At 41.5% G+C, this 22,833-nt stretch overlaps 3 protein-coding genes across 3 annotated transcripts in view; 1 reads left to right on the forward strand and 2 right to left on the reverse strand.

The window, feature by feature from the left end:
* Window positions 1–221: 221 nt before the first annotated feature.
* LOC109469557 (protein transport protein Sec61 subunit alpha) lies at window positions 222–8,286 on the reverse strand. Its single transcript, XM_019768094.1, has 12 exons — window positions 8,124–8,286; window positions 7,865–7,932; window positions 6,365–6,430; window positions 6,000–6,078; window positions 5,507–5,638; window positions 4,957–5,066; window positions 4,201–4,354; window positions 3,620–3,780; window positions 3,044–3,241; window positions 2,400–2,591; window positions 1,681–1,757; window positions 222–1,274 (listed from the first exon to the last, which is right to left on the reverse strand). Exons 1-12 carry the CDS (start codon window positions 8,128–8,130, stop codon window positions 1,088–1,090), a joined length of 1,431 nt encoding a protein of 476 aa, XP_019623653.1. The 5' UTR covers window positions 8,131–8,286; the 3' UTR covers window positions 222–1,087.
* A 1,009-nt stretch (window positions 8,287–9,295) lies between these two features.
* The window catches only part of LOC109469667 (coiled-coil domain-containing protein 146-like), a 64,187-nt gene continuing 50,649 nt past the window's right edge, over window positions 9,296–22,833 (forward strand). Inside the window, exons 1-2 of the mRNA XM_019768210.1 lie at window positions 9,296–9,424; window positions 10,002–10,186. Coding sequence (XP_019623769.1) covers window positions 10,019–10,186 — 168 coding nt within the window. The 5' untranslated portion in view covers window positions 9,296–9,424; window positions 10,002–10,018. The remainder of the gene's footprint in view (window positions 9,425–10,001; window positions 10,187–22,833) is intronic.
* Window positions 11,498–21,676, reverse strand: LOC109469578 (fibroleukin-like). Its single transcript, XM_019768115.1, has 2 exons — window positions 20,800–21,676; window positions 11,498–12,888 (listed from the first exon to the last, which is right to left on the reverse strand). Exons 1-2 carry the CDS (start codon window positions 21,308–21,310, stop codon window positions 12,197–12,199), a joined length of 1,203 nt encoding a protein of 400 aa, XP_019623674.1. The 5' UTR covers window positions 21,311–21,676; the 3' UTR covers window positions 11,498–12,196.

The raw sequence follows: 22,833 nt of genomic DNA on the forward strand, positions 1-22,833 counted from the left end.
ATATGGTAAACATGGAATCTTTTTAACATTTGGCCAAACAGAATTACTAATACACTAAGTCTACTTACATTTTTACCTTAACTTTTAATAAAGGACAATCATCTCTAATTCACTTTTTAAATCAAGGGTTACTTGGTAGAGGTTATCTTTTCTTAAATATGAGCATTTCATCGTACCTATAGTCCTGAGCTTGCTATGAGTATGAATAAACACAACATTTCAATTTGGGACAAGGCATCTCAGAGACATTTAATTCCACTTCCACTACTATCATCCATCCATCCAACAATTGAAAATATTTCATCTCCAATTCCAGTAAAATACCATGTTCTTTTCAACACAATAAGGAAGATACACAGACACAAGAACGCCTGCTGCGGCAATGTAGGGATCCCAACCCTCCACCCATGGTGCAACAATACAGACAAATACTGGAATCACTCATGGGCAGGAAGTCACGTCAGGCTTTACCGAACTTGCGGTACAAAATGACAAGTTACAAGATTGAGTTACCCCTCACAAGTTACAGTATGTTTTCTTCTCTCTCTTGCGATCTATCCTAAAACTAGCATCTAAGACTACGTACATAGGTTGTTTCGCCAGGAACGATTCTTCCCAACAGGAAATATTTTCCACCTGGTATAAAATCAATGTTATTTCTCTTGTAGATGAGAAACAAAAGCCACTTCTTGTCCCCCCTTCCCATGTATTGAGTTCATAAGTACAAGTGGTGGTTATGAACAGAAAGATATGTCAATGTTTTAATTGAACAGTTTAAACTAAACATCTATACCTTTACTGATCTGGTGTACGAAACTTAAAAATGAAAAAAAAATCAAGCCCCCCCCCCCCCCGACTTGCCTCTCAAAATAAACTCTTGGTTCTGACCGAGTCAAAAAAACATACATTTCAACATAACCCTCAGACATGGTCTTTTGTTTTTGTATTTTCTTACTTTTCCTCTTAAGTGCTCCTAGTCTACTCCAATGTTCAGATCAGCATAAATTACCCTATTTTCATGTGAACTTCAGCCTAAGTCGTTGCAATTACATCCCGTTTCTCTGTGTGGTTTTTAGTCCCAGCCGTATTAGAACAGTAGTGTGCTCATGCCGCCCATCTCGCTCTGTTCTTTGACAAAGATTTCGAAGTACTGGTAGATGATGGTCACGGCCAGGAGGATACCGGTACCGGAGCCGATCGCGCCAAGGAAGTCTGCCAACACGGACAGGGCGCCGATACAAAGGCCTCCAAAGGCAGCCGCTGTAGGGATGTACCTGAAGATTGGGAAAGAATATGAGTTTAATTACTACAATCATGTGTTTGAAGATGAGAAACAGCCAAAACTGCTCAAGAAAAAGAAGACCACACCACTTAGGGGACCAATATTGAATTACAACATTACTAGGCAATAGGTATATTAGTTTTCAAGCTACCGGAAGCTCCACTGCATTTATTTTTTGGAGCCAAAGCCTTTTGTTACCCCTGCTTCTCGTAATGGCCCCCAACTGCTTAGCTCTCACTAACTGAGCTTGTCTTAATCACTTAGGGAGAAGAGTCCTATTCATCTAACCTGTAACACTGGACAGAACGTCTGGTCACACCTATTACTAAAAGTGGCCTTTGAGTCTTGTTATATGATGACTAAATAGTAAAAAAAAAAAGAAGAAATGTTTGCCTTACCTGTTGAGCTCGTGGATCATGGACTTCTCCCTGTGACCCCGCATCACCATCTGCTGTTCCTTCAGCTGCTTGGCAACCTGGGGAGGAGAAGGGGCAAAAATTGAAGCAAATGTAGTTCATTTTTACCTTCCATGTCATTCTATGTAGTCTGACAATACATGATCACAGGTGAATCAGTGCGTTTACTTTGATCAACCATCAGGGTTAAATCAGGTTAGGAATCATTCTCCTCATTTTCACCTGTTGTGAATCTCCAGCAAACAAATGCTAGATGTGATTTTTTTTCAGACCGATGAAAATCTCGACTTGATCAGAAAAACCATTGTCTTCAGAACTATTGTTAAGACTCCAATCATGAATTTTTTTTTCAGATCAACCATAAAAATCTCCACTTGATCACAAAAACCATTGTCTTCAGAATTTTCAATCATGTATGTTGTTATATCTTGTCTGACCATGACCTCTTCACTCATAACCTCAATGACAAGTCACCAGCAGACTGATTTTAGTTTTATTTGAATAAAAAAAAGGCTCAAACAAAAAAAATCACCATAATCAGAGCTTTTTAGCCATGTATTGTAAATCATACATCATTTCAGCTGATAATGGCTGCTACTGTATGTTTTGTAGGATTTGTAGTTGTATTTTGTATTGAAATAAACCATTCATATAATATAATATATAGAATAAGATACACTTAAACTTCCAAGACAACTTACATCCTTGGCTGAAGAGCCGGAGACTTCGATCCATGTCTTGGAGAAGAAGGCGCAGGATCCGAGCATGAAGATGATGTAGAGGACGGCATGGATGGGGTCCTCCACGATGTGTCCCAGGGTCTCAGGCGGCGACAGGTAGTAACACAGGCCGCCTATAGGGTAGGACCGGGCAGGGCCACCACCTCCAGCTTCCTGTGGGGCAGCAGATAGATGTGATTTAGACCAATGGCTTACTAGCACTGGCCATTTTCAAACAACCAGGGTTCCAGCAAGTGCATTTTAGTGTCTTTGGCCAATGGAGGACCATTACAATTATTTTTGACCAGTGTAATGGTAAAGTATTTACCTGTGCAATAATGCCAGATGAAATGGGACAAATGTTGGTGTGACCCCCCCAAACTTGTATGTAATTAACACATGGTCTAAATTTCTGCACAGTGAAAGGACCAAGAACCCTCTTCCACCCCACCTCCCTCCAATTGGTTATCTCCCCCACCATTTAAAATCGAGCTAAAATAAAATCCTGGCTATAATTCTGGAATACAATGATACTTTTACAGTAGGTCTATAGTGACACATAAAAGTCCATTCTTTTACAACAAATACAACTCTGTGATGACAAGTAATACAGAGAGAGTGCCTACCTGCCAAGTGCCCAGCAGGTTGACGAAGAAGTTTCCGCTGAACCTGATGGACATCATCTGGGAGATGACGTACAAGTTGGACACCAGGGCGGACTGCAGGATGATGGGAATGTTGGAGGTGTAGAACAGCTTGATGGGATAGCTGCTGTACTGGCCACGGTAGCGGGCCGACTTGATCGGGAGGTCCACACGGAAGCCCTGGAAAGTACACAACAGTGGTTTAGAATCTAAAAGAATAAAAAATTCCTTCTTTGTTGAAACTTTTCACAGAAATTTTTCACTAAAACTATGGCATACGGAAGCCCTGGAAAGTACAAGACAGTTAAAAACTTAGAAAAAGACCTATTGTTCCTTTTGTCAAGCTCATAAGTTGGCTAAAATTCATGACTTTTTGTATGAAAAATATCACAAGAGCACAACTATACTTGAAGCCAAAAAAGAACTTAACTGGAGAACTCTCCATAAAACCTTTGAATCTTTCCCCGAGCTTTATTATTTGCCTAAAATGAAGTTCTTTTAGCAAAAACATCACACTCGCCAGTTTTTAAAACGTATAGGAAAATAGAAATATCTTACCTGGAAGTATATGACAATGCCAAACACCAGGATTGTGGCCAGCAGGTTCATGAGGTTGGGCAGGTTCTGGCGGTAGAAGGCCTCGCGCAGCCCGCGCACCTTGTCTTGTCTCGTGGCCAACAGGTGGAAAAGGGCAATGATGGCTCCCTCAAACTCAGTACCTACAAGTACAACATGGGAGAGGAAGGTTAGAGTTGGAACTTTTGACCTCCAAGCCACATGGCTACCCCTCAGAGCTGAAGAAAAGATGTCAGATTCCTTCCAAAGGCTTCTCAAAACTGAACTTTGAGTACTGAGCTAGAGTGTAATCCTTCATTTTCAGCGGTTAAAGTTACGATAAAAAAAGGTACTGTCTGTGAAAAAGATCAACAGACAAAACCAAGGGTACCATGATTTACACTCGCGTATTTCATAGGAAGCAAAAAGTTGGAAAATCGTGTCAATGTTAACAGTTGCCAAGAAAAAAGGCACTGTCTGTGAGAAAGACCAATAGACTAAAGGTAGAGGAAAAATTTCTATTTTCCAGTTTAACTGTTAGCAAATGTTGACTCCGTGTCCCAGAGAGACAATGGCTAAGTCACCTCTGCCAGTGTTGACTGTGGCTGGGCTGAAGGCCTTCCAGACGATGGTTTCACAGATGTTGGTGGCGATGAAGAGGGAGATTCCCGATCCCAGGCCGTACCCCTTCTGCAGCAGCTCGTCCAGTAACAACACGATCAAACCTGCCACAAACAGCTGAAGGGAAAGAAACAGAGACACAGTTAGTAGCTGGACCTCAACCATCATCTTGTAACTAAAAGCAATGAAACACTAGCATACAAGTTTGTACAGGGCATCACTGACAAGCAGTGTCATCAATGAGTGGGGATCCCTGTATAAATATGACAGAAAATCAAAATTAAATTTAAGGCCATTATTGCTGGTACGAGAAAGAAACTAAGTTGAAATTCTCCATCAAACACAAGAACCGAATTTTCCCCATATCTATAATGGCTCGCTAAAGTAAAGAATTAGCTAGCCGCCCTGAAGAAGGAATAGGTAACTCTTTCATTATTTCCTAGAACTGTCGCAGAGTGGAACTCGCTGTCACCAAGTACAGTAGGAGCATTGTCATTAGATAGCTTTAAACAATGCCTAGAGTTAGATGTTCAAGGGTAAGGTGTAACAAGTAGATCGGTGTAATGTAGCCAGCTGCCACCGCGCCGCGTACCTGCAAAGCTGGTGTGTTACGCCGAAGGGCGGTTATATCAGCTATACAGATACAGAACTCCAAACATTTTGGAAAGTAGCTGAAATTTCTCATGAGACATTAAACATCTGTAAGAATGAATGTTTACCTGGATGATAATGAGCAGACAGACACCAGCGCCGATCTCCGCAGGGTCTCCGTACATGCCAGTCATAACGTACACGATGGCCTGGCCGACAGTGATGATCATACCAAACACTGCAATGGAAGTACAGGCAACATTTCATTATCCAGCACCCAATGACCCTTGCCTATTTTCAAGCACCTCATCTAAAAATTTGCAAGCACTTCATCTAAAAAGTCTAGGGAGCTTTTGTAAACAATATGTATACAAAATTTGGGCAAGTTTCAACAGATGGCACATTTACTTTACCTGTTCTGTAGTCATGAAAAAGGTTTGATACTGACAGTGTCAACTGGATAACACGACTATTGCAATACTGCAGAAAAATGGCAGTAGGTAATCTCCAAGTAGATCCCTTTTGGTGGCAAGTCAGTATTCATTAGCCAGAGGAGTCAGAGGTGGCTAATGGACACTCCTCTGGCCAATGGACACTGCCAGCTGGACACTGGCGTGCCACTGAAAGGCATCTGCTGGAGATTAGGAGTAGGACAAACATAAAAGAAGTGATCCTTACATTTCTGTGCTCCGTTGAAGAGTGCTCTGTCCTTGGGGGTATCACCGACCTCGATGATCTTGGCACCAGCGAGCAGCTGCATGATCAGACCCGACGTCACGATGGGCGAGATACCCAGCTCCATCAGAGTTCCTGCAATAAAGACACTTTTCTTCAGATTTCGCATCTTTTAAGTCTCCCAAGAAAGGGGAAAGAGGAGGCTTGCGAGGCAGCCCTCTCCTGCACAGTGTTCAAGAAAGAGGCCTGCCAGGATACCTACAGATGGCATTCGGAAGCACGCTACATGCTTCCGGGATATCACTGTGGTTCAAGTAGCTGAGGAGAGCTGGCACTTGACAAAAGTCAAGTCTAAAATTAATGGTATCCACTTGTGTTTTAGCTTGTTCGGGTAGAAGATACACTCAATTATGTTAAGGTACAGACCTGTACTTTTACAATTTAGGTACACACAGTACAAAGTAGTACTGCATAAAATGTATGGCTGGCATCTCACCTCTGTTGGAGGCCAGGATGACTCTTATCCAGTAGAAGGGATCTGCAGAGTCTGATGACATGATGCCAAACAGTGGAATCTGGAAAAGAAACAGAGCAGATGTTAATTTCTTCCTTCATCAAAGTAAGTTGGCGAAAACAACAAGAGTTCTTGACAAAGAATTCACAATTTTAAACTGCTTAACACTGGTTGAGGGATTTGCAGTAAATACCTAGAACTTTGACTAAGAGACAATAAGTTTTTATTATAACAATGATGGTACAAATACATATACATATACAAGATATCAATCAACTGACTAGATGGAAATGTTGTCTAAGTTTTTAGTAATAAAATTATGAATAGTGCGGAATTGATAGACTTACTTGGCAACAAACCAGGAAGATGAACAGGGTGATGGCAGTCCATAGCACCTTTTCTCTGAACTGGATCTGCAGATGCAAAATACATGGACTTTAAATCCTCCCACAACCACAAAACATGTACTACTAGTAACTGTAATATAGCCTCCTGTTAGAAAAAAATGGCTCAGGGCCAAGACTACTTCACATTTTATTTGCCCCATATTAGTAATACGTACTAGTGTAGCCTGGAAGCAAGTTATAATCTTTAATTATATATATTGACATGAAAATCTAGGTCAGTCCACATACTAGTAACATATACATCTTATAAATGGGAATTTCAATATTTCAGTACTTGCTGGATTGATAACCCATGTACACCAGAACTTTCATTGTTTATCAATAGTTAAATTCCACCAGCGACTGTGAAATTGCAAGCTGTCTGTGATAAAATATGGATGGCAATATTTCAAAGGAGGGGGTCATGCAGTAGTACTCCCAGAATTTAACGACTGTCCCCATTTACTGTTGATATTAAAACTGCATGGTTCTAGATGTTGGTGAGGTTCCAGAATCTTCTAGAACCTTCAGGAGGTGTCTTGAACACACTCAGCAGATTTACATTTACCGACTGTCCCTATTTACTGTAAATATTAAAACTGCATGGTTCTAGAAGTTGGTGAGGTTCCAGAAACGTCTAGAACCTTCAGGAAGTGTCTTGAACAAACACAGCAGATTGAAATTTACCGACTGTCCCCATTTACTGTAAATATTAAAACTGCATGGTTCTAGATGTTGGTGAGGTTCCAGAATCTTCTAAGTTCTAGAACCTTCAGGAGGTGTCTTGAACACACACAGCAGATTTTGTGTTGGTCAGGGGTTAAAGTCTAAGCAAAAATGGCACCATATGGGAGCAATAATTTCTGTGTTGCAATAAAGCTTTATAAACTTGTATGCATTTTTTTTTCTACTCAAGTAAAAGCTGGACTGATTTCTTGGGAACTTTCTTGGCTGGTCATCAGTAATATGATTTTCATGCATGGACAACTCAAAGTACATAATGAGGTTGTCTAATAATTAACCCACTGGTGGGCATGTACATGTGTCCCCATACTCCATTTCCTGACAAAAACTCAACTGGTGAAAATGTAGACCTGGAGGAGCTCAATCAGACCTCTTATCAATAAACCTATCAAGTTTACGGTGTACCTCCTATTTTCATTTAAAATATGGAGAAGCGTTTTCCATTCAAATTTTATTTCTGCAGATGACACCTTGCTTGAAGTTGAATCTTTTCGTATGAAACGCACACTATTAAAGCGACTTTAAGTATAACATCTTTTAAACCCATCTACGTTATTTTCACCCCGATATGTCCTCGGTGACAGGGTAGAATTACAGAGGGTCGAGGGTCTGGTAAACTTGTTTACTAACCGGAAACGAAAAACAGGGAAATTTGTTTTCTTCAGCTGATTCAGCAGACTACAACTTGCCTATCTGGAGTAAATTGAGGCAACATACCTTCCGTTCTGGCTTCTGGATTTCTGGCAAGACTGCACAGAAAGGTTTCAACACCTCCAGGAATTTTACTGGGGAAGAAGAATACGTGCAAAAGGTTAGAATTAAAGCTAGAGCGAAGTTTATGTGCGACACAGAGTGCGACACAAGACGCCACGTAGGCTACTTCACATGCCGGTGAGGAACAACATGTTGTTTCTGCGCCTTTTTAACTGGATACTATCAAAGCCCAAGCGAAAACCGCACTAAATCGCATACTCACTTGCCATCCTGGATGTTTTGTTGACCTAATGGCTTGAGAAAATTACAAAATTCGGGCGAAAATTGGTTAAAATCGGTGGAAATGGAACAGCACACCCCGACCCGTGCTGCCCAGGAATATGGCCGACTTGGAAAGGATATGGTCACGTGACCAAGCTCTGACGACACTTGTCTCCCGGAAGTGCCTTTATTCTGGCAATTTCTGAGAAATTTGCACCCTGTTAAAAATGTAGGTATGATCAAAACCAAGTTTTGGGCAAGATTCTGCAATTTGAATGCTCTTGATACAAAAGAATTGTATTATTTGACGACTTTTTGGCTCCAGCAGGTAGCCCGTTGCATGACGGGAATTTTTCGGTGCTGACGTTGCACACGCCGCCACGTCGTCAGGTAGGCGGGGCCACGCCTAGCAACCGGTACTCGGGAAGTGATCCGGATGTGCAAATTATGCATAGCCTCTACTAGACTTCGGGAGGCGACTGAAAGAGTAGAAATCGGCCAAGTAGATACAGTAGCATGCCAAGGGCCGGGAGCGGCAAACTGTTCTCTCCAGCAGACCAACTCCCTTGGCATGTTATCTCTCTATTTGGCCGATCGATGTCTACTAGTCTTTCCGCCTCCTCCCGAAGCCTGGTAGAGACTAGAGGCTACAAATTATGCGGAAAGGACATGCAACGTTATAGGCATTAAGTTTTCTTGTTAAATAGACGCACGGAGTTTGTCTATATTGTCTCTCAACTTCTTCATCAGGGCTTTGCAGGGGAGGGACCAGTAAATAAACTTTTCATTGGAATTCTATGATGAAACCACCAAGCACAAATTTTAGTTACACGTTACCTTTATTTCAAGCCTCAAGTCTTTACCTCCACTGCAAAGCCGGTTTCTTTTTGGTACAAATATTGGAAGGTCGACTCGATGTTCTCTGGATAGAAATAACAGTTAGACGCACGCAGTTTGCTCATCTAACGGCTGTTATAGGGCTTCACATAGACTGGTCCTTGGTTTCTAAACACATTTCCTCACTTTTATGTTTTTTTGCATTAAAACCTTAATCTTATCCTAAATTAAATCTCGTCCAGTTTGTTTCTATCCCTCCATTAGCAAATGTCAGAATAAAATTGTTTTCTGCAGTTCTTATACCTTCCGCTGGTGGCGCTGTTTAAGTTTATTACGTCGCTCCATGGTAACTGTTATTTTGGCCGCCATGTTGGATCCGAGTAAAGTTGAATGGTAGAAGTTGGTGTGGGAAACTTTTCGGTTTGTTGACAATTTGTAGAGCCAAGAGCACACATTTACTATAAGGTAAGGTTGCATACAGATTACTTAGCAAGATTAAGGTCTTGACTTTGAAATATTTGTCATGTAAAGCCACAAATTAGGCATGGTCATCGAAGAACTGTTTTGGAGGGGGAGGGGGTTTACTGTCGATTTCATCAACAACAGTTGAAATATTGAGAAAACTTTAAAAACTTAAATGTACGTGACCTAGAAACCAATGTTACGCACACTGTACATATGTCTTGTAATGATTCCAGCAATTCAGGGATGCTCTACTATTGTAAACGGTGCTGAAATACGTTTCAAACTTTGGTACTTCCCATCTCTTCTTCAGCTTAGCGTTTACATAAGCTTAGTTCAGAATGGTTGGTAACGAAATGTAATGAACTTTTTATGTTGCTTGAATTCTGAATTGTGCATGCATAGATATTACTAAATATGTACAGATTTACGTATATTGCCTCTATTACCGAGAACTAACACCAGCTAGTTGTTGTGTTTTACTTTTTAGAATGTGATGATCACAATTATGGAAACAACATTAAATTTGCAGCATTTATATTCAATGTACACATTGTACCAACTGTCTCTTTTGTCACAGTAGAACTTGAGATCACCATGAGTGATGATGAGCGGCGCCCGTTGTCCCCCCACATCGAGGTGGACGAGGGCCCCCCACAGGCACCCGAGGAGCCCCTCATCGCCCCCCTGGCCCCCCGGGTGGTGCCTCTAGAGGAGAGCCAAGTCGAGGTGTCCGCCAGCCCTGCCTTCCAAGTACTAGACGAGGTAAGTCCTTGTTCTTGCTCTTGAGAAGATACTGTGCAACACCCCTCTGTTAGGGTTTGGATGCACAGGGGGAGTGCGCTGCGTCATTATTGTTTCCTCAGGTGCAGGCTCAGGTGCAGGAGTATGGCATCATTGAAGTTGTTAGTTTCTGTGATTTCAGTTATGTTCTGAGGAAGCGCGTTCCAGTCTATGACTGTCCAAGAGAAATAGTTGCAGGGGGGTACAAAGTAAGTGCAGACAAATTGGAATTGTGCCATGCCAGAAATCCTATAAATGTATAGTACTGCAGTTTGAATTCAAAGAAAAGGAAAGGCTTTTAGCTAGAAACTATACATCATGATACTTCTTCTTTTGTCATCCTCAACTGAGGGCTGAGGTGAAGCATGATGCTTTGATAGCAAGGCAATGCAGCATAAAGGCTGTCATATTTTTAACCAAGCACACTGGGCCACCTCTACTCACCTGAATAATTGTGTTGGGTTCTTTTATGTGCAGAGGTTTGACCCCACGATGCTTCAGTGTTTAATTATACTTGATGAATTTATGACATTTGATTTAAGTCATTTGCTTGAGCTATATGGCTTCCAAAGAAGAACAATTCCCATTACAGATTGGTAGCTTCTTAATTGGTAGGTTTAATATCTCACTAGTTCCGCTTCATCCTTTGGGAGCTGTCTGGTACATGTACATACATGTACTAATGGTAATATCAATATAGTTCATAAAGTCCTTTGACAACTGTGTGTGCTTTGCAATGGATACCGCCGTCCCTTCTCATGCAACATGAAAAATTCATGACACTGCGGTCACTGAGTCTCAGTACTTGTCTCTGCACTTGATGTTGGAGTTTGATGCAGTGCACTCATTCTTGGATAGGGGGCAGTTTTGTAGTTCCATGATTTACTACATGTAGTAGTGTAAGCATTTGATAAAACTTTTCCATGTTTGATATAACAAAATGATGAACTTTTAAAAACTCAAGTTATAGTCCTTGTATCAGGATATAGTTTTGCCTTGATATGTTTTTCCTTACTGTATATTTGTGTTAGAAAACAAGTGCTATTCAATAGTTCATGAGCTTATAAATGCATTCTATTATACATTGTAGATTGCTTGGATAGCTTGCTTCTATATGGAGAAAAAAAACAAGTGAAACAACTTAATAATAATTTCATTTATTACTCAACTTAGTTACACATGATCAATGCACACAGCAAAATGTTTGACCTAGCATGAGAATGACATTAAGATACTTAAGATGCAATTGTAATTTCAATTCATCAAAGCATCTCTCCATGATAGATACTAGTATATTTGACAAGGATTCTCTCTATTTAAACTTTCTAATGAGAAAATAATGTGAGTCTAGCAACTAATGATATATTTTGATAGAAGTCAATGATAACTGGTCAAATTTACAATATATAATATCATGATATTTACAGTTGTACATATCGTCTCATTTCTTATACTAGCATGTGATAAATAATAATACAGTATGTATAAGACAAGATTTGTAAATGTATATGGAGGAGTCAAGATGTGTAGACAGTTTGAAAATTTGACAAGAGAAATTTCGGCAGAAACATTGTATGACAACCTCCTACCAACTCTACGTCACATGTTTATATGTAGCTTAGATTCTAGCATGTGGAATGCACAGCTCTGTATATACTACAGAGTACCATTTTGTTAAGTAGTACAGTCACTGTACGTATAATCTCCGAGCAGATTTTCACTGTGCAAAATCTGCTAGCCAAGAGGTAGGTCCTTGGGTCACGGACCTGTTACAATTTTGCCATGGGAAGATTGGCTTGGAGATTATCACATACATGTATGTATATTTTTGTCCTTGTACATGTTTTTGTAACTTACAATATACCACCGTGTTTAATCAAGACATTCATACAATTTCTACAAGCTTACCTAAAGGCACAGTGAGCCACGTAATACTATGTTGTTGGTTCAGTCTGTTTAAGTCAACGTTTTCTGCTGAATGATCTGTTCTGTTTAGAATGTGACGGGTCTGATTTTCATGTCCACATACTTGAAGGAAAACCTCAGGTCGTCTAAGGTCAGGTTGTGCCAGGTCCCCCAGAATATCCCGTCCCGGATGCCCGTGTACATGCCGTGATAGTAGACCCCGTTCAAGTTGGTGGCCAGGCAGGCGTCGAACCACCACCCTGCCTTGTAGTACCGGCCACAGTTGCCAGAGGGATACTTGTCATGGTCCTCGTCGTAGGTGGTGAACTGTTGGTTGTCGTGCATGTACTGGTCGCTGAAGCGGAAGGCGTCGCCCGCCGTTCCGGAATATCCGTCGATGTGGAGGCGATACTTGTCCCTCGCGTCCGCGACGTAGAACGCGCCGTACCGCGCGAACTTCCGAACCTTGTCCCAGTCCTCCAGCTCCACCCGCAACACGTAGTCTTGCCTCCTGGTGATCTCGTGCAGGGCGTCCAGCCCCAGCCAGAACTCGCCGGTTAGGTTCCCAAAACCCCGCTGGTAGTCGGCCCACTTCCTGGTGAAGTTGACGGAGCCGTCCATGCGGCGCTGGATCACCGTCCAGCCGCCTCCGCCGCTCTTCATGTCGCAGTACACGTCCACGGAGTCCTGGTTGATGTTGGGGGTGATGGAGTAAACCCCGTTCTCGCGCAGTCCCGTCTTGTACACGTCGGCGCAGTCTTTTGGCGGCCCACGGGAAACTGGAAAATACATCATAATCATTTTTCATCAACAGTGCTTTTAGCATATATTCTTGGTGATAAAACGTATGTTACCAATGATCTTGCAATCATTGATTGTGCATATGTAAAAAAGGTAGCCCGCAGGAGAAAAATACTGGTACATAATTTTATATGTTCAATCAGTTTTCGTCAGTGATGATTGATTGAAGGAAGAGTGATTGGCTGAAGAGACTATAAAATATACATGTTGTCCCTACACGTCTAAATTTTTTCCATAGCAGGTATGTTTCCTGTTTGAAATTGATAAAGCTAACAGTTAAATATAAACATCTAACCATAACCAATCCCACTGACCAGTATAAAATCATCTGCTTGTATCATCTTTGAATAGATGAAAACTGGCTAGCACAAAGAGGCAAATTGCTCAAACAGGTTTTGGAGATGAAAACAGTGATTACTGCAACAACCACAAACATGGTGTCACACCGGCATCCAAATATTGTGCCAAGAATCTTTGAACTGTATCCTCCAGTCCCAAACAACATTTTATAGAAACACTAGCACATCTAAAAGACTGTTGAACAAAGTTTAAAACCCTTTCCTATTTTTGATGTAAATGAAATTTAAGGTTTGCAGAGTAATAATCATCAATATCAATTACCCCCTACAGAGATGCCCCTGCCCTGCCCCTCCCAGCCCCAGTTGTGGTGATGACTGCCCCAGTTCTTTGTCAGTTGTTTGATGGGAGTGAGCCACATGTCAGCACCCCTCCCTGCCGCCCCACAGCCCAGCTCAAGATGTAAACATTAATCAACACCAGATTCTCCTCTCCTCACACATCTATAGGGTAGTAAGTGGGTCATCCCTGGTCCTGATGTCACCAGCCCCAACACTTGATGGATCTTCTTCTAGTAGTAGTGGAAAATTCCAAGAATAGCAACATCCCTGTATATTCTAAGAATTCTCTTAGCTTCTCAATGTTGTTTTAAATCTCCTGTGCTGTTAGAAAGTTTCTGAAGTCATTCCTGGTCTTGATGTCACCTGCCCCAACGATTGATGGATCTTCTTCTAGTACTAGTGAAAGATTCCAAGAATAGCAACATCCTTGTATATTCTAAGAATTCTCTTTGCTTCTAAAATGATTGTTGTTTTAAATCTCATTTGCTGTTAGAAAGTTTCTGAAGTGATTCTTGGTCCTATGTTGCTTGCCCCAATACTGGCAGCACTTGATTGATCTCTTTCTAGTAGTAGTGGAAAATTCCAAGAATAGCAACATCCTTGTATATTCTAAGAATTCTCTTTGCTTCTTTGCTGTTAGTGTTAGAGAGTTTCGGAAGTCAACCTGAAGGAGCCAAACTCTACCAAACCTGACATGTATATGTGTGTATACAGTATAATGTTAAATCATAAAATAGGAAACAAATAGACCGTAGAAAAACTCAATGCCTTACATTGAGATTATTATACATGTGCATGTATCTATTATACTACATGTATATACATTCTACCTAACATTCCAGTTTCCTCCCCCTCCAAATTTCATTAAAACCCTCCACCTGCCCTGCTAATCTAGAAGCAGAGACATATGGTAATGTTGGCTTGTTGCTCTGTCCTAATTTTCTGAATCCTTGGATGTTGGAACTGTAGACCTGCTTGTTTTGAAACAGAAGTGTCCAGGCATGGTGCAAGACCGAAAGATGACTTTGCTTACTCAGAAGAGAAGTGAAAATAACAGCTTTCTAAGAAGCAGGAAGGAAACAATGTGACAAAAACAAGTTTGAATGCAAAAGACCTGAGAGTGGAAAGTGTAGAATGCGGAAAAAAAAATTTGACTAATTTGGAAAATATTGTTGAAACAAGAGATTTTCAAGGTTACATAGCTACTGTAGCTATTGGTAAAAGTCAACACTGTGCAAGTCGTGTATGCTACATGTACATACAGGATACTAGTATTCAGCCATTATATCCACTTCTTTTCGAAAGCATCTTGCAAAGGTGGTAGTAAGATATCTGACAGACACGAAATTAAAGGATGCCTCAAAGCATGGTGCTTGTAGTTTATACACAGTGTTGGCTTTCACATAGAGCCTTACGTAAGATTGAGAAAATTGAGAAACCCTTTTCTTACAAACAAACGTCCCTGCAGATTCTAGTGAAGCTCTTTCTATAGTGATGTATGAAAGTCCCGATAAGATTGGACATGGCTGCACTTGACCCCATCCTCCCGGCTCCGAACCGCTCGCCGCCCTGCTGAGACTAAAGTTCCGACGTCAGAATGGTGCTAAGGAACTCATTCCCTTCCTTAAACTATGCCATGAGTCGGAGGAGAGGCCAGTGCCTTTTCACTAACATTTACTGCGAAACTTTAGAAGGCCACACCAATTTAATTTCTTGTTTTGTAGATTCATCTGTATCTGTATGTGTATCAGTATAGCCGGTATAACTGCCCTTCAGCGTAACACACCAGCACCTGCTTCATTTTTTTTCTGATTTGTAAAAAGAAAATGTACATGTATCATTCAGGTTCTGACTGAACCCCAAGATGCTGATTCAGGATTTTCATAAGATGCCTTAAAAAATTTTCCTGCATTTATCTGGTAACCAATATATCAAGATGGTGTGGCCTACTATCTTAAAATCAGGAATTGAATCAAGAGATTGTAACCAGCGCCCAACATATGCTCTGACAGGGTGTTAACTCTACTATTTCAGTTAATAACAACATCATAAATTGTGTTGTAAATCATGTTAACAGACTCAGTCCAAAACCAATCATGAGGAACCTGCAGTTAATCAGGGGTCCCCTCGTAAATATTCGAGGTTTCTAACTTCAAAGACACGGCAGGTCTGGGGTCAGAGTCAATGTTTGGCCCTTTTGGCCTGTCCTGCTGGCCTTTTGGGGGAAGATATTCCACCTTGCCCAAATAGCGGCCGTATTAAGATTCCTTCGGCCTTGCGCAAGTTAGTGGTCCTTGCTGGATTCCTGCCATCTCCTGCCATTGCTGACAACACTAGTCTGGTCAACTGAGTGTTTATTCCATTTTGATGCTTTTAAAATCTTTGTAGTTGCCAAATGTCAGTTCATTGCAGTAATTAAAATGCATTTAAGTATTTGCCCTAAGTTACTAACTCTATTCTTGCCTGTATTGTTTTTTGTTCTACACACAAGATAAAATACCTTTACATCAAGCCTTGTCATTTCTGTACACATTGTAACACTGATTTTTGTCCCTTAGGATTTTTACTGGTACATCCATAAAACCTCTGCTGCTGGTGATAGAAGAAAACTGTCAAACCTGCAGCTGGTTAAAGAATCAAAAATCGTTCAATTTTGACAAACAGTCCCTTTCCACACATTCCCAGAAAGCATGGGGCTGTTTTGATGTGACACCTGAGCTAGGATGATCTCTAGATCTCCTGACAAACTGGACTCCAGATGGGCGCCATACACTACTAGACAGGTGTCTATCATCTGTGGTAGATTACTGTATGTCCCTGCAGCATGTTCTATGTTTTTTCTTTAACCAACTGACCATATCATTCATTCATAAACATGCGCTATTCAATATACACTGCATAGGACAACCTTTATAAAATTCAAGATTTCATGGTTAAAATCTGTTGCATTTTGTAGATTAAACAAAAACACAAATGTTACTTTGCTGGTGAACTTAAAGTTGGTACAGATTGTTGTAATAATCTTCCTTCTAGGATGTACTGTAACACTTTTCTGGCACAGTGCTCCAAATCTGACAAAACCAATGTAGATATTATGAAAATCCAGATAGCAAACGTCCCATTCAAGGTGTGGAGCTAATTTATTTGCAATATCTCGGAGGACTTACAGAGGGGGGCTTATATCAAGTTGATGTATGGAGTGCCGAGTGACAAGATCATGAGATCAAAGAGGAACATAAGGTAAGGAAACTCAAAAGTGACTAGCCTGGTTACCATTCTCTACAGGCCAGCTTAGGGCATTTTACCAGACCCAGTCCTACTACAAGCCTCTCCTGACATACTAGCCGGACTTTCTAATCATTGCCTTTCTAATCATTGCCGGCCTTTCTAATACTATTGCTGTAATTGTAGCCTGGGTGACAATTAGGATACTAGTATCCATAAAGGATACTGGGCTTGAGGAGCATGCGATGCCAGGCTAAAAAGTGACAGTTCTTTTTTATGCAGTTATTGCCGGCCTTTGTAATATTATTGCCATAATTGTAGTCTAGGTGACCAGCACCATAAGGATAATTGGGCCTGCGGAGCCTGCGATGGTCTGGCTGCCAGGCTAAAAAGTGACAGGTCTTTTCTTAAGCTGTTTTTAGGTCGCAAGACAGACTTGGGACAAATGCCTGCCTGATAAGTGCATACCGCGTCAGGGTGCGACGGCATCTAAGCTTTTCTACATAGCTGACATGTACCTGTTAACAAGCAGGCACGCTGATAAGAAACTTCTGATGCTCGCCTTCAGCTTAAAAAGGAAGCAGCAAGTCGGCCAGGCTTTCCAGGATCAAACCTATCATAATTCAGTCGCAAACAACGCGTTATTTACAGACGTCGGTGTGTCCTGTGACACATGTTAAGAGATACACAACAAAATTTAATACTTAAATAATACAAATATTTATAGCAAGATTGCCTGTGGCTAGTCAAATCCAAAGCATCAAGTTTAACTGAACTTTTGAATGAAAGACCGTTAAAAGAAATCTGAAAAATAAAAACATCCTGCAAGTGCAGGTGATTAATTTTAGGCACGAGAGCATTGGATGTTTGGTCATACCGTATTTGGTTGCAGTATTTACGGTTCGTAGTAATATTTGCAATGCTGCTGTTGACTGGCAGTTACACGTCGATTGCTCGGCAAATTTATGTTTGATCCTATCGTGCTAATGACTCATTATCTGTTGCATCAAAGGCATTAGAGCGTGGGTGTCCCGTAGCAAGATAGTGTGGTGCTGGTATGCCTCCATTCAGTGTCAAGTTCGGCGTAATTGGAGCAGGCAGTGTGCGTGTGACTCTCCAACGTTTTTCAAACCTGTAGGTCAGAGCAGTTGTTAGGGTCGGACCTCAGTCCCCCACTTGGCGGAGATAAGACTCTTAATCACGCCCTAATCGGTTCTGATGTGTTTCTGATTTGCTTCTTTTCGTCCCTGAATACCGCTCAATTACAGCAACAAAGCGTAACGGCTTTGTTATAATGTTTTATGTGTTAATTTGTGGATGGAAACAACATAGGAGATTGTTGTACAAACAAAATCTGAATCTGAAATGCTCAACTGGAGCCTTATCATCCTAACTTGTGCAGTGAAGGCTTCACAGAATAGCCAAACTCCAGTGCTTTCCTATCTTAATATGTCCCTTGTACAAATGTACTTTTTTGTCCGACTCTTTACATTCTTTTCTATCTGTAAATCCATTGTGGCTGCAGTGTTTTCATTCATTCAGTTGTTCTTTCAGTCATTCGTTCATTCAATCATTGATGCCTTTCTTTTTATGCATGGCTATTTTTAAATTCACTATGGCTGCATTTTTTTATTCATTCGTTCTTTCATTCCTTAGTTCATTTGTTCATTCATTCATTCATGCCTTTCCTTTTATGCATGGCATTGCATGTAGTCTGGGCCGTCAAAGGTGAACAACCTCTGCTAGGAGCATGTGACATCCAGCCTCTGTCTGGGCAGAGGTTGTTGGAATGTTGAAGACAAACTGGCCAGCAACTTGAACTTGCAGAAGACACACGTCCCATATGGTCATTTCTTTTAACAGCAGTGGTTTCTATCTTGTTGATTTGCCCTTGGGCTAGAATTTGCAACAAACTTATTTATGACAAGAAAACCCCTCTGGAATTACAGTATTTCAAGATCTTACTATAAAAAGGTGAACAACCTCTGTCCGAGAAGCAAAGGTCATTGCCCCTGAAAAAGTTGAGTCCTTCATGTCCTTTGAGTTCCACTACTTTCACATCTCTTTTTCGTTAGCTACTAGTAGTGCAATGTAGCTTCGCCAAGGCTCGAGTTTTCAGCCACTGGGTCACCCTTACTTTTCTTGTTAAGTGTGTTGGGTTCTTTCCAAATAAGAAGTAAAAAAAGAAAATTTTCCTGACCTGAACCAAAATACATTTTTATTGTACACATATTGTACTTTTTTTGTTCTTTTCATTGAGTTGTATAAGGTTATTTAACTGTATTGCCAAAGCTCTATTGTGGATCTAAAGTAATGAACGTAAATCAAGTTGGATAACATGTGCATATCATAAGCCATCACCTAGTCAAGAGTTGAGCCAACCCCAAGCCATATCAGTGGCTCAAAGCCTTACTCACCCCCACTGTCAACATGAAACCATTTGGGACTTGCAGGGCTCGAAATTTTGAGAGTAGGTGCACAGGTGAAACTAATTATAACTTGAAAATTTTGGTGCAAAGAAAAAAAATTGAGGTGCACAGCATGTGCTCATAATTGAACCAAAATTCTATGGCTGACATCAAAATTCTAAACAACTAAACCTTACAATCATTTTCTTATTTTTCCCGTGTGACACTCATACATCAAGACTATACGCTTTAAACTTATTGCACAATAGCACCTTACCGTACAAGTATGTTACCCTATTCAAATAGCTAGGTGCACTTTTGTGTAAAAGATTAGGTGAACAGCTCCAATTTTCGATGCACAACCTCTTCTTCATGCGTACAAATTCTGAAGAGAAGGCCACTTCCTATCTATGTACACAAGGAGCTCCAACATCCTTGATGTACAGAAGACACAGAAATAAGATAGTTGCCACCAGTATTTCCAGCCCTGACTTGGACAGTATTAAATGTGGGAGGAGCCTAACTGTGTCCCTTAAGGGGGTCAACGTCCTTGCTCTGTGTGCCGAAGAGATAGAAGAGTTGACCTTGGCTTGGTGCGTGTTGTCTGACCCATCCCTACCCCCTACAGTCATGTCATTACTGATCATGATCTTCAATCAGGAGTATTCTCCAAAGGAAGAAAACAAAGGCCACACCATCTTATTTCCTTGGTTGTCATCAGATATACACGTGTGTGTATTGATCCAGAAGTAAAACTTTTTTCGTCCGCAAAATTTTAGCAAGAGGACAACATGAAAACAGGAAGAAGGAAACGATTAATCAAAAAGATAAATTTTAGCAAGAGGACAATATGAAAACAGAAAGAAGAAAACTAACAGTCTCTAACAGACTCCTATGCATTAGCGAAAAGTAGTGGAAAGTGTCCAAATAGACTGAACACTGTGCCAGAGGGGTTGCAAAGTGTCCCGGCTAACTCCTCTGGCATATTACTGTATTCAGGCTATTCGGTCAATTTCTTACTATTTTCCAGCAACCCATTTGAATCTTGTAGAGACCATTAAACTTAGCTTATACCAACTTATTTCCTTGTTGGTTATCAGACATACATGTATTGAACTTGAAGCAAGTGGACAACTTGAAAACAGAGGGCTGAGACTAGTAAGAGGAAAATCTACTGTAAACAGATGCAAAACTGTGTACAAAATCCTAGTAGAACATATGTTTTCCTCAAACTGTTTTCATGTGGAAATTTCAGTTTAATAGCACAATCTTTTTCTTTAATTAAATCCAAGAACCAATGACTGAAATCAGTGTGGCCTAACACTCTTGGGGTCTGACAAGCATGCAGCCAGCAGACGGCCTTGGGAGAAAATTCTTTTGTGGTGGAAATAAGCGTGAGCCCATAAGAGTCACGGAGAGTCTTCAACTTCTAAAGAGATTTATGGACTTGTTCAAGCCTAATTTAAAGGCTGACTATCAATATCCCGGGCTTGTCAGGCAGCCTATCTGTTTCAGGGTATCAGGAACTGATTTACACTTTGTTATGACATCTGGCTCTCAAAACTAGAAGTTATGTCTATATCTGATGTATGAAGCCCCCAAAAAATATCGTGCATACCTGGATTGTCGCTCGAGCATTCCCTGGCACAGGTCTTGAGTAGTTTCTCTAGCATGCCCTTGAGACCCGTAAACTTTTGATCCATACTCTCCTCCAGGGTCTTGAGGCCACGTTGCGTATCCCTGTCCTGTTTGACATGCTGCCCCGCGTGCAGAACCTCCACGTTCCTCTCCCGGGCTCCGTCCAGGGACTCCCTGACGGCCTTCAGGTTGTTGGCCACCTCGTTCAGCCTGTTCAGCACTTCTTGGTTGATGTTTCTTCGTAGCACCGCCAGCCGGAGCTGAGCAAACGTCTTCTCCAGCGTCTCCAAGTCCTTCTCGGCCGCTTTCACTCGAGGATTCACCGGCAGCGTCATCTTCAAGGTTGGGATCTCCAGGGCGTAGTTGCACTGGTCGTCTGCGGAACACAAGGTGGTCACCGAGGCCGGGCAGGACTGGGCTCGGGCAGGTGAGGGAAGGAAAGACACGGCAAGGATCAGAAATCCCACTAGTGTGGTGCTCAGGACAGCCATTCTGATGGACAGGACAGGCGCACACTCAGCGCAGAAGTTGTTATCTCCCAGCTTGATCCACCGGGGTAGTTATTGGGTCCGAGAGGTTGTTTGCACCATGTAATTGACAGGACTTCCACCCCAAGAGTGTGCCAGGCTCCCTCCTGATTGGCTGACCGGTAAGGGAAGTTTAGTCAACTTTCTGCAGCACTGGCTCATAATATGCTCCAGCCGGTGGGACCTGGCCTGTCCCTATAACCAATCCCGGGACTGTACCATATGGCATGTGTACATGTGTGGAAAAGTTCTGGCCTGGCGTTTGATCCCTGAGTGGGTCTAGGGACGTGTGAGAAGGCATCGGTGGGATCGTGTTGATCCCCAGCCGACCTTAATGGTGATATACGAACACAGGTCTCCTATTGGCTCGTTTACACCTTATTTTTAGACGCTGGCGGGTCGAGGGGAAGACTTGTGCAGAATTTACAACATTTGCCCTCTCTTCGTGCCTGTGGGTGGAATGGGAGGTGCTAAAGGGCCTGTTGAGTTGAGTGGGGAATCGGAAGTAGTGAGGTTATCACTGTTGTTGTTTGTGCTCATCAGTAACAAGTAGCCCAATAAAATGTAGGGCAAGGTAAGGCTTGATGATGGAGTCCTCACAGGCCGGGCCTGGTCGCTTCAAACTGGTGCAGATTTGGTGGGAAACTGAGGCCACACCAGTATGATTCCTTGGTTCTCAAACATTTTATTTAAAACTTTGGCAAGAGGACATCACTTAGAATAGAAGGCTATGACGAAAACTGGCATTTGACTCCCTTTACTTCTTGAAATAGTGACAAATGTAGACTTTCCCCTCAGTACGTTAACATGCATATCTAGATAAAATCTAGCACTGTTTTCTAAAATCAGGGAAGCAAAGAAATTAAGTTGGTATGGCCTGATCATGGAAAGTCTTCTCAGCCTATGGTGTTACATGTAGGCATGAATTGGGGTCAAACCTTCACAGATGATTAGGTGCAGTATGCATCTTCAGGGTGCACACGTGTGGAAGATGACATAACAAGACTTTATTCTTGTCACGTGGAGATTCCTGGTGGTTAGGGGCAATGTGTAGCCATGGTGTGAGGTTCTATTTTTATTTCAAATTGGCTTTTATACTTATAGGCCTGTTGTTACCAGTTTTCAGGTTCTTTTTTCGTTTCAACAAATTGTCATGCTGTGTTTATATCAAAATACGAAAGTTAACTGATGAGCAATTAACATTGACACAGTCGGCATACACATTGGAGGTGCAGTTTATGAAATAGGCTCTGAGGCATGTTTCTGTCTAAGGAAGGACATATTTCAAAGCTAATTGACAGTTTGACAAAGTTTCAACGTATACAGGAGTCTGTCTTTCACATTTGTGTTAAATAGACTGTATTCTATGACACAGATGCAATGACATTCTAAATTGTTTAATATTACTTGCAATGGCCAAAACGCAGTTACTCAAGCAACATTACTCAAGAAATATGGTTCATATCCAGTTGCTTGAGTAACTGTGT

The sequence above is a fragment of the Branchiostoma belcheri genome, unplaced genomic scaffold (assembly GCF_001625305.1).
Source record: "Branchiostoma belcheri isolate BF01 breed outbred unplaced genomic scaffold, Haploidv18h27 scaffold10, whole genome shotgun sequence".
NCBI lineage: Eukaryota > Metazoa > Chordata > Leptocardii > Amphioxiformes > Branchiostomatidae > Branchiostoma > Branchiostoma belcheri.

Bases quoted from the DNA above. Each gene is read 5' to 3' on its own strand.
- LOC109469557 (XM_019768094.1), bottom strand. The intron at 5,639-5,999 runs GTGAGATGCCAG...TCTTTATTGCAG, and splicing joins CATCCTGGCCTCCAACAGAG to GAACTCTGATGGAGCTGGGT. The intron at 1,758-2,399 runs GTAAGTTGTCTT...TCTCCTCCCCAG, and splicing joins CCGGCTCTTCAGCCAAGGAT to GTTGCCAAGCAGCTGAAGGA.
- LOC109469578 (XM_019768115.1), bottom strand. From the start codon at position 21,310: ATGGCTGTCCTGAGCACCACACTAGTGGGATTTCTGATCCTTGCCGTG. The intron at 12,889-20,799 runs GTATGCACGATA...TGTATTTTCCAG, and splicing joins ATGCTCGAGCGACAATCCAG to TTTCCCGTGGGCCGCCAAAA.